Source organism: Ctenopharyngodon idella, chromosome 13 (genome assembly GCF_019924925.1).
Source record: "Ctenopharyngodon idella isolate HZGC_01 chromosome 13, HZGC01, whole genome shotgun sequence".
In the NCBI taxonomy this organism is placed as follows: Eukaryota; Metazoa; Chordata; class Actinopteri; order Cypriniformes; family Xenocyprididae; genus Ctenopharyngodon; species Ctenopharyngodon idella.
Genome location: NC_067232.1, coordinates 19,663,806 through 19,675,995, shown reverse-complemented (window position 1 = coordinate 19,675,995; position 12,190 = coordinate 19,663,806). Strand labels below are relative to the sequence as shown.

Below are 12,190 nucleotides of genomic sequence, written 5' to 3'. Positions count from 1 at the left end.
TCCAGGATTCTTTGATTAATAAAAAGTTCAGAAGAGCAGCATTTATTTGAATTAGAAATCTTTTGAATCACAAATGTTTACTTTTGATTAATTTAATGTGTCCTTATTGTGGCCAAAATTTTTTTTAATTTCTTTCAAAACAAAAATCTTGCTGACCCAAACTTTTGAATGGTAGTGTACATTTCAGTGGCATTTGATGTCATTGATGTAAGATATTGTATGACTTCAAAAGACTTGAAAAATGGCAAATGAGGCCATTTTTGTCCTTTTTAGAGCTTAAGAGCCGCTAATTTCTGTCTTCTTTCGTTGTATGGAAAATAGCAGCTTGGAAAATATTCTGCAAATGACTATGATTTGATGTCATAGAAAAAATATATAATTAAGGCTTTTTGAAGCAGTGATAACAATAGCAGTCTGTAATTATATAATAATGTGATGCATAGAACTATTTATAATGATACACCAGCTTTGGTCCTTTAAATTTAAGTAGGTGTGCTCTAGGGATGTGTTGATACTAACCGTGTTCCACCCTTAGGGTACACCTGCCAGTAAAGTGCGCTACAGAGTGGATCAGGATCTGTCACCGTACAGTGGAAGTATCTTTGATGTAGAGATGGACACAGGACGAGTTATCACCAAAGTCAACCTGAATGAGCAACCCAACGCCATTTTCAAGGTGAGTCTGGGTCGACAGGCTGTTCTTCAACTGTTATGCACTTCACTTGCGTTCCTGCATGAACCTATGTAGGTTTGCCCTCATAGTTCACTTAAAATGTTTGTACTGTAAATATGCTTGACTATTAAACTATTCCTATTGAAAGAGTGATCTGACATAACAGCTCACTTTCAGCAGTTATTTTATCTATGGTTCGTATGGTTATCTATTTCTGCTCGTTGTAAATCAGATAAAGATATATTAGCACAGTACCAGTACGTAATGAGAGCGATTGTGTGTGTGAATTAGTCATACCGTTTCTCTATTAATTGTGAAGCTGTGGGTTGTAAATAGTTACTTCAAAAGTAGAAAAATATATGCTATAATAACTTTTGAGTTTCTAAGCTACTTTAGTGATAAATCACAGGACAGTGCTGACAACTAGTTTCTGTGTTCCTCTGAGTGCGTGCAATCTTCACGTTTTGTGCAGCTACTGAGTGTTTGTGCCACAATGCAGCTGCACGAGCACAGTAGCTCAATATAATAATACACATCCGATCGTCTAAAATTGCTTGAATGTCCAAACTGGCAAACCTTAAAACACATACAACTGACAAGTAAAGATGCAAGGCTCACCGCTCGCGCGCCGTCTCTGTGTGTTGACTCGATATCGAATTGATATGGTAAAACCTATGCCATTGTTACCAGGGCTTAACATTAACTTTTTTTGATCACCAGCCACTGTGTCTAGTGGTTTTCCAAAGTTACTAGCCACTTAGCATTTCCACTGGCCACAATTTTGATATCGATACCATGGGGAAAAAACTCCCATATAGATATTTTGTCATAATTTGTCAGCAGATATATTAGGCTGCTGTCACTTTAAGACCTGACGCGTATGTGCGCACACTTTCACTTTAAGTGTGAGCACAAAATCTGCGGGAATGAGTAAAATTATGGCCAATCAGAGCAGGGTAGGCTCACAGAAAGGAGTTTAGAGAGACCAGATCCTTGATCTAACCATTTCAAACACTGATAAAAGAGGATGCTGAAATATGAATGCAAAGTATTTTTTGACCTTAATTGGATGCATGTAAACCTATTGCAGGATACCTCTAAAACAATATTAAGAACCTTTAAAATAATATAATGGGGCACTTTACAGCAATTTGTAGAGAACAGAAAAACTGAAAATGGCTTGAATACATTTGATTTTGGGACATACTAAAGTTACAAACATTAAGTTTCATGGTAACACTTTAAAACAGTGTTCAATTCATTAATACGTTTACAGCATTTAATTTTAGGTTAATGTTAATCTATTAATAAACTATTGTTCATTGTTAATTCATGTTCGTTTATAATACATTAAATAATACATTAAATAATGTAAAAATGTACTTGAAATGTATACATTAACATTAGTTAATGTATTAAACTTGAAATGTTGAAATGCTGTGAAAGTAGTGAAGTTTTAGTTCATGATACCTCATGACTTAGATAATGCTAATGAACTGAACCTTTTTGTAAAGTGTACCGCTTTCATGTTATTGCAACACCAAGTTTTGCTGAGCTGAGGTCACTTTAATTCTCTTTCTAATTTTTTAAACATGATCAGAATTGGAAATTGTTTGTCAGATGGCCACTAATAAAATATCAGCATGCATTTCGGGATGCAATAGATGTTGATCTTTAAATCATACTGTTCTATTAATGAGTCACAGAAGTATACTTCTGTCCACCAAGACAGAATATTGTTCTACTTGTTTCTCATGATGGAAAAAGCACAAAACACAACAATGGCACTTTAAAATGTTTATTTATAGCAGTCAAACTGAAGCTAAGACCAATTATCTCCAATGACAAAAGATGTCCTTCAGGTTTACTTCAGGGTCAGTACCTTATCATAGGCAATTAAAAAAGAGGGGAGAGTCACTGGATTAAAATTATAACTATAGCATATGTGTATTTCTGCCACATTCACAGACTTGTGAACTCTTTAGTTACTGTCTCCTCTACTATGACCTGAATCAATACATAAATTAATTAGCCTAACGTTAAGTGAGATTAAATCAATTTACCATTGAGCAAATGTAGATTTTACCGTGTTTATTTGGGAATAGTGGCTGACACGTCGTTTAATCAATAAAATGCACCTCTAAAGATGTTTTTTAAGATTTAGAAAAGGACAAAAGCAGCATTTATCCTCTTTGTATAATTTGTGCCACTATAAAGTATCTGAGCAACAAATAGACATATTTGTCTGTCTGTAAAATAATATATTAGACAGCAATGTTTTTGTAAAGTTTTTATGTTCATATTTACAGCAATATATATATATATATATAATCTTTCTTTCTTTGGCACAGTGGTTATGGTTCAATGACAAATAACGATGTCCACGAGTAAAAGATGCTTTTAAAAAAAAAAAAAATCTAGTTGAAAATATGTGCCATTTAAATGTGTAGTCATGTTGAACATTTTTGAAAAAAGAAAGAAAGAAAGAAAGAAAGAAAGAAAGAAAGAAAGAAAGAAAGAAATGATTATAGCATTTTCAAGAAATAAAATTGATTAGAAATGTCTAAAGGTTTTAACCATCAAGTGAAAAGCAATGACATATTTTCATTTTACCTTGAATGAGTGTGCATGAGTGTACCCGACTTTATTTTCAAACAAGTTTTCAAGTTAAAACAAAAAAATAAATAAATAAAATCACATTTAACTACCATGGAATTTTAAATGAATATCATGAAGTTTTCTTGTGGTTATTTAATTTTACTTTTAAAAAACTGAACCAACCATGCCATGAAAAAAAGTATGGATTTTTACACATAAGGGTCAACAGTGGTCCTCAATGATTTCATTTCCTGTTTTCTTATCACGTTACAACAAAATGACTTTCTGTATTTTGGCTATATGACACTATAGTCTCACACGGACCGTTGGTTGAACGTCTAATGCTTCACATATCAGTAGTAGTCATTTAAAGGGTATCACAATTGCCAAAACTAAAATAATTAGTCAACTAGCTGACTATACAGCTTTATTGTTAAATGATTTGTCACAAATTCCAGTGGCTTTGTTTATTCTTCAGTCCTTTTCTGAAGCCTAGGGTTAAATTTAATTGAACAAATAAATGTGAATTGCTATTAATTGCAGACTTCAAACCTATTATCACCAAAACACACAAAAATGCAAATGCTGGTTACAAAGGGATCTGTCCTGTGGATAAGCCTACGTGTAAATTAATTACTGAGGTTTTAACAAATATAACAAATCTCACTATATAAGAAAGTCGGTCATATTAAACTCTTACAATAATGGTGGTCTGAATTTGATTAATTTTGATTCCCTCAACAACTCATTTAAAATGAATTGGGTGAATCAATACCTATCAAAACAAGCTTCTATTTGGAGTGTCTTTCCTCAACTTGTTTTTTCACAACTTGGTGTCATTTGTTTTCTCTTGTGTGCAATTATGACATATCCAAACTCCTTATCAAACTTTCTCTTAGCATCTAATTTATTAACATAATTTTTTACCACAGTGGTGTTTTATGTGGAACAATAAGAACATTTTATTCAAGAACAAATCTTTGTTTTATGATAATTGGTTTAGTAATGGTTTGTTTTTGGTGAAGCAGTTGTTTAATAATCAAGGTCTTTTGTTCAGGTACTCAGAATTTCTCTCCAAATACCAAATACCAATAACCCAGAAGAATTTGCTACAGTTATGGGAGTTATTCTTTCTGGTTTGTGTATGCTATTTAAAAACTGTAGTCACTCCTCACTGCCTACTGCATCTTTTCCTAAACCTTGTGATACTCCTGTCAAATTAGTTTTTTCTGAATTATAAAATAAGATCTTTGTTTCTTAATAATTTGATTTCTGTTCCACCTGTAATCTCATTTTGGAATAATTTGTTTGATAACCTTGATTGGAAAAAAAGCAGCAAAAATTCTTTCTCACAAACAAAGTGAAAGGAGTATCCTTTAAGCTGATCCACAGGTTTTACCCTGTCAATAAATGTATACAAAACTTTAGAGCTGCAAATTCATGCTTTCTTTGTCTTCTTAAAAGAAATGGAAAAGTACTTAAATGTGATCTGAGTTTCTGCTAATAAGAAAGCTACAGTATAAGGACTGTTAGAATTTATTCTATAATATGCTGTATGGTTATTTTTCTGTATGTTCCTGTTAAAAATAAAAATAAAAAATATATATCATAGAAATTAATAAGAAGTGCCGTAAACTGAATCATACCTGTCACACAATTGTCTGTTGTCTCTTATAAAACGTTTCTTATATATGTAGCAAATATATGTATACACTGTAAAAACCGATAAGTTCAGAGTACTCAAAATTATTGTAGACACAGATTAAAGCAACTCAAATCCTTTAAGTAAAGAATAATTAAAAATAACAATTAAGTCAAACGGATTTTTTTTTTTTTTTGTTTGTTTTATTTAATGTTTAAGTCCACTGTACTTAAAACTATTGTTTACCATACTTAATGTTTCTTATTTTTCAATTATTTTGATGCAGTGGTTATAAAACCCAGTAAGTTCAGAATACTCAAAACATTTAAGTAAACAACTCAAGGATTATTTTAGTAGAACCTTAGAAATATTATTTTATACTACACAAATTCGGTAATTACAATTTAATTGAAGTATTGAATAAACCAGCACCAGCATGCCCTAATGTAACCATCAAAGAGACTATCACTATTTACTTGCATGAACTGTTAATCAACATGCAGTATATAAAGCCTTGAAGTTTCACAGCCCATTCTCGACCTATCCACAGGCACTTCTCTTCACCACGATGGTAACCCTACAAAACTTCAACATCACAGAAACACCTTTAAATACCAAAATAACAGAACATTAAATAATAGCACATCTTCCCCTGTATTAATCTTGTGAAAAAACACAGAAAATAACACTCAACTTCAACATTTATTCTCCCTTACAGAGTGTGACGCAAGGCATGCTGGGAACTTGAAATCTGCTGCAACTCAGTTTAATGTTGAATGGACTCTTCTGATAACATCGGTTACGTCGGTAACATCGGCTACGACGTGACATGGATGACGTATCTTTATCTCGCTCAGTAAACTTAAAAATAATAATTTAAGTATAAGGGTTTACTCAAAAATGTTGAGCTACACAAAAATAAAACTAAACTCCTCGTTCAGAAAATGTAATTGTTTTAAGTTGCATCAATGATTAAACAGACTTTAATTGCAGCGTACTTTTTTGTCCAAAAGCCTTAATAATAATAAAAAACAAAGATATGATATCCAACTAGATCTCTTTTATTGAATCCAAAAGGTTTTAATTATATTTTGCTACATATAAAGGTATTTTAAAGATTTTGAAGGATCAAAAGTCATTCGGTTTAACTGTCCAAAGGCCAATACAGCTATTTAATTTGTGAGTAAAATATCTTAAAATGTAATAAATGTATATATTTTTTTTTTATTCTGGCATGATTTTATAACATCATATATCAACATAGTGCAAAATGGTTTTAAAATTATGTGTAGAAGTCGTTGCTTTGTTATGAGAAAAAATTAATTTCATTAATGTCATTCGGAGTAACCAATATAAAGGGACCATTTTGGATCAAGTCATGCGGTCAATATCATGTGACAGGATGTGACATCATTCAGACACCTACAAAGGACTACATGGTCATGAAGTAAAGTAACTAACTCTCATTAAACTATTTGAAAAATTCATGTTTTCACTTGCTCATACACATGTCACGAAACATCAGGTCATTCGGTACAACCGCTATTAAACATGGAAAATGTTGTAATATTTTAAAAACTTGTATTAAATATATGTAGATATCAGCTTGTTAGCATTTTTTGAAAGTATCATCATTCAGTATAACCAAAAGTGTCATTCGGTAAAACCGAAATTTTGGTTAAACCAAATGACTTTTTTTGTTGACAAATTTTGTCCATCTTGAAAACAATGAAAAAAGCAGTGTTAATTGATTATAAAAACCACATAATCTCATTGTTAACACTTAATAAAACTCTCCATCTCCATTAGGTTTTTTTTTTTTTACACTTTTAAAAACCTTATTCGTCAATGACCCATATGTCTCCTTCCCTGTGTACCACAGCATTAGCAGGCATTACACTTTTTTCGGCTAATGTTGCAGGCTTGCCTTCAAGTGTCTTTGGCCAAACCCCCTCATGGAAGAAAAAAGCTGTTGTGTTTACATCTGTGACAATGGATCAACTCAGAATCAACTATGTGAAGTTTGCGGCACCATTGTTTCAGTACACTTGCATAACGTTCTTGAACGAATAATTTATTAGCTGCACGCCAGTCTGTTATCGTAGGAACATCGACTTTGCATTTTCACGCCCCTAAATATGACACGAAACAAAATGAACTGTGATAGGTTGCTTTACATGTCGGTCAGATGTTTTCTTGGGCGGTCTTTGGCCAATGAAAGCTGCAGTGGAGTCCAGACCTTCTGCAGTCAGTCTGAAGCTCTGGCTACACAAGACTAATACGACACTAACAATGATGTGGCATGCAAAAGTTTTATTCTTTTATCTTTTTAAACATTTTTAAGCTTTATCTTGCTTCTTTTATTAAATATTAATATATTCTGCAAAATTATGTTTTTTCAAAAAGAATTTTATTTTTTTGTTGCAATCTCTAGATGGTCACATCACCTAGACATTTTATTTATGGCCCACAAAAATATCGACATTTTAATTCAGAAACAAGTCATTATCTGTATGAACTGCATTTTAATGTATTTTTCATAACCTCTTCTCATAGCTGGTGGTCATCGCCTATGACGATGGAGAGCCGGTAAAGATGAACAGAACCACAGTGGAAATCACTGTGCTTCAGCCCTCCAGGATTCCCATCTTCACTGAGGAAGAGTACAGGTGTGTCCCGCTGTCTGTTGAGAGCAAGAGAACAGACATTTACTTATTTATGACATGTTCTCTTTGAGCTCTGTGAGTCAGAATTAGTTTAGCACATATTCCCCCCAGGCTGATTCAGAATCTCTGCATGAGTAATGAGTGTTATCTGTGAATATGTGACTAGAAGTGCAGGGAGGTTGACTGGAGCTGGTCTACAGCTCTCAAACGCTGTTGTTTCCAAAGGGTACATCTGCAGCTTGTCAGTAACGTGGATATTGAGGAGTCTGGCTCAACATGTCAGGGGGTTTAGAATTAATCATTAGAGACGTTTTTTGATTTTGATTAATGAAGACACAAAATCTTATGATACTATTGAGCAACACAGTGAAATTATAGGCCGGTTTCACAGACAGGATTAGGCCTTATTTCAATTAACTTTTATAAACGTGCCCTAGAAATAAAAAAATATATTTTAAGATATGTCAGTGAAAGTTAAAACAACTCAAACATGCATTTTAGTCTAGGACTAGCTTAAGCCTTGTCTGTGAAACCGGGGGATAATGTCTCAAGTTTTCATGTAAATTTTAGCTTATAACTTTACCTTATAACTCAATTTTGTTCAATTTATTTATTTTGTCTGATATTTGCCTTGGGTCAACTAACCAGATTTTCAACCATTTTAAGTTGTGAAACTTTTTTCACACATTTCCTAGAGCTTTTTTCGAATCTTCTTTTTAAAGAAAGATCATCCTCAGACCATATATATATATATATATGTGTGTATATATATATATATATATATATATACCAAAGTGTTCACACGTATCACATCAATGGATCTGAGAGCAAGTGAGGCTTGCTTTTTTGGCCTTGCTCTCTGTAGATCCCTTGGTTCTTACGGAATACAGTGATTTTTGGGGACTACGCCACCTACTGGTAAAGTAGAGCTAATTTATCTTAGGAACTTAAAACTGAATGTTAAAAACTAGTTCTGCCTTCCTGCTGAAGCTTTAAGTCTATGGTTCTCAGGTTTCACTTCATGACCCAGCATACCAAAATTACTTATCAAAATTAAATTAAACTGTTTTAATTTAATTTTAATTTCAATTAAATATTACAATTATTGTTTCTAACTTTTTTTTTTTCAAACGGCATTTTTGCGCCCTTGAAGGCCACTTTGGGAAAGGGACACCAAGGGACACCAGGGCCCTTTCACGAGTCTGTTAGGAAAGAGTAAATGCGTTCAAAGATATGTATATGTAGATGCCACATTCGACCGCTCCAGACACGTCGACACATCCACCATCATGAAATGGTTAACACAGTGCTGTTCATCACACACTATCAAATCAATTTAATTTTCATCGAAAATGTCACCACATTATGCAGCCTATGGCTGTAAAAACTATAAATACCAGAAGAAATTGGATAACCTTTCAGAGGTGAGAATTTGCTGGTTTGGTTTGTTTTTTTTTATGTAACTTAATATGCAATATTCATATGCAGAATTATCACATTAATGATAAAATAAATGCATGTGAATAACTTGGTTACAGATGCACAGTCAACTTGCTCTTGAGTGTTCATGGACAGGATTTGACTTTTCCAATATGGCGGACAGCTTACAAATAGCAGCCCGTTAGAAACAGACACTAATGAGGCATCTATGTATATGTATGCGATGGACACTTCAAGGAAGTAATTTTATCGTTTATGGTCATGTGACCCAGGGTGGCGAGTCCTCGCGATCCATTTTAAAGCTAGATGGCAGGAGAGTTCAAATTAACGTAAAAACAGAATAATTCATGTTGTTTTGTTTGTAATATATTACACAAATTTTGTATCAAATTTAAATAAGTTGCATAGGTAAGAAATGTGTTTAATACGTAGTAGATGCCTTAGGTAAATGTGAGGGTCCTAATGCAGGGACCAAAGAAGAGATGGCCAGTTTTAAAGTTTTAAAGAGCAGAGAGGAATACACTCTCTCACACACACACACACATATAATGCATATTTGAAAACTTCATTATAAAATGTATATTTATTTGAAACGATTATATTAACAGCAATAATAAGAAATTCCTGTTGTAAGAACAGCTGATTGGGTGATGGACACCACGCTGTGTTGTCATGGTAACATTCCAGGTGAAGATAATGAGGAAATTACGTTGTCTTTCGTTGCTCCCTTCGCCAAGTGCATAAACAGACACTCAAGTGTTCCCTGCAAAGTCCCCAATTCAAGGGCTCGGCTCTGCCCTTCGGAGTGAGTAGAGCATAGGGATGCTCACTTCCAGTTGGAATTTGCCAATATATTCATATATATATATTCAATAGACTTTTCATTATGGGATGCATACTGTACCTGGGACAGCGTGATCTGTTCCTATGTCTGTGTATTTTCACCATAAGGTAAAAACTCCTGCGGCTCCCTTCCTTTACCTTTCATTCCTTTAATCCATTTCTCTCACTTTCTCTCACTGTTGTTTTTCCACTTTCATTCTCTCTGTAAAGGCATCTGGCAGAACGAGAGTTTTGTTCTTCTGGTCAGAAAGAATATGTGTACTTTCACTCCCTCATGCATATATATATATATATATATATATATATATATACAGTGGCAAGAAAAAGTATGTGAACCACTTGCAGAATCTGTGAAAATATTAATTATTTTAACAAAATAAGAGAGATCATACAAAATGCATGTTATTTTTTATTTAGTACTGTCCTGAGTAAGATATTATACATAAAAGATGTTTACATATAATCCATAAGACAAAAAAAATAGCTGAATTTATTAAAATAACCCCATTCATAAGTGTGTGAACCATTGATTCTTAATACTGTGTGTGGTTACCTGGATGATCTACGACTGTTTTTTTTTGTTTTGTGATGGTTGTTCATGAGTCCCTTGTTTGTCCTGAGCAGTTAAACTGAGCTCTGTTCTTCAGAAAAAATCTCCAGGTCCTGCAGATTCTTCAGTTTTCCAGCATTTTTTGCATATTTGAACCCTTTACAGCAGTGATTGAATGATTTTGAGATCCATCTTTTCACACTGAGGACAACTGAGGGACTCAGACACAACTATTAAAAAAGGTTCAAACATTCACTGATGCTTCAGAAAAAAAACATGATGCATTAATAGATGGGGGGTGAAAACATTTGGAATTTGAAGATCAAGGTAAATTGTATTTAATTTGTCTTCCGGGAAACATGCAAGTATTTTATGTTGCTTCCGAAGGGCAGTACTAAATGAAAAAAAATGAAAAATTTGGACCTCTTCATCCTGTTCAAAAGTTTTCACCCCCTGACTCTTAATGCATCGTGCTTCCTTCAGGAGCATCAGTGAATGTTTGAACCTTTTTTAAAAGTTGTGTTTGAGTCCCTCAGTTGTCCTCCATGTGAAAAGATGGATCTCAAAATCATTCAGTCACTGCTGTAAAGGGTTCAAATATGCAAAAGATGGTGGAAAATTCAGCTATTTTTTTGTCTTATGGATTATATGTAAACATCTTTTATGTAAAATATCTTACTCAGGACAGTACTAAATAAAAAAATAACATGCATTTTGTATGATCTCTCTTATTTTGTTAAAATTTTGCACATCTTCACAGATTCTGCAAGTGGTTCACATACTTTTTCTTGCCACTGTATATATATATATATATATATATATATTCACTCCTTGCTCAAAAAAATTACTCCTTTTTTCTGGCTAAAAATATATATATATATTTGCTCTCATATTTTAATTTTTTTTTTTGCCAAAAAAAATCCTGTGAGGATATTGTTTGCTCTAGCAGTCATACTGGGCTTTGAGTTGTTTCTCTGTCAGATTGCGTGTGGACTGTCTGTCATTATTGGGGGATTTCTTGTAGGTAGCATTTCTACTGTTAGGATGTTGTGTATGTTTGTTTCTGAGGTCATGATCTCTCTGAAGCATTGCCTTCATCTCAGAGTCCTACTGATGTTCTCAGACCAGCAGTTTCCATAGCAATTATGAATAAAAAGGCAGTCTATTTTAGGTTTGAGACTGAGAGATAGCCATTCATCGGTAAGATTGATACATCACAGCTGGCTCCTGAAATGAGCTAAACGCCAGTGCTCAATCGGGCCAGTGTGCTATTATCATTAGCATAGCTGGATATAAAGCCCAAAGACCTTCAACAGTTCATTTGTCTGTGTAAATTAACAATAAATGAACTAACAACATGCGTATGAAATTATTGCAGCTTTCGATGTGTAAAATAAGAATATTTTAGTTGAATGCAAAATAAATAAATAAACTTTTATTCAGAAATAAATACTTTTATTCGGTAAGGATCAAAAGTGACAGTAAAGACTTTTACATTCTAAGTTTTTTACATTTTAAATAAATACTGTTATTTTGAACTTTCTATTCATCAAAGAATCCTGAAAAATTCAGGATTCTACAATTAGGTTTCCACAAAGATATCAAGCAGTACAACATCGACAATGAGAAATGTTTCCTGAACCTCAAATCAGTATATTAGAATGATTTCTGAAGAATCATGTGACAGCTTTGCCATCACAGGAATAAATGCCATTTTAAAACATTTTCAAATAGAAAACAGTTATGTTAAATCGTAATAATATATCACAATATTACTG

General features: G+C 33.2%; 1 protein-coding gene across 1 annotated transcript in view; it reads left to right on the top strand.

Moving 5' to 3' along the window:
- The window catches only part of pcdh15a (protocadherin-related 15a), a 256,854-nt gene that overhangs the window by 185,487 nt on the left and 59,177 nt on the right, over positions 1–12,190 (top strand). The window contains 2 exon segments of the mRNA XM_051918041.1: positions 536–676; positions 7,470–7,582. Coding sequence (XP_051774001.1) covers positions 536–676; positions 7,470–7,582 — 254 coding nt within the window.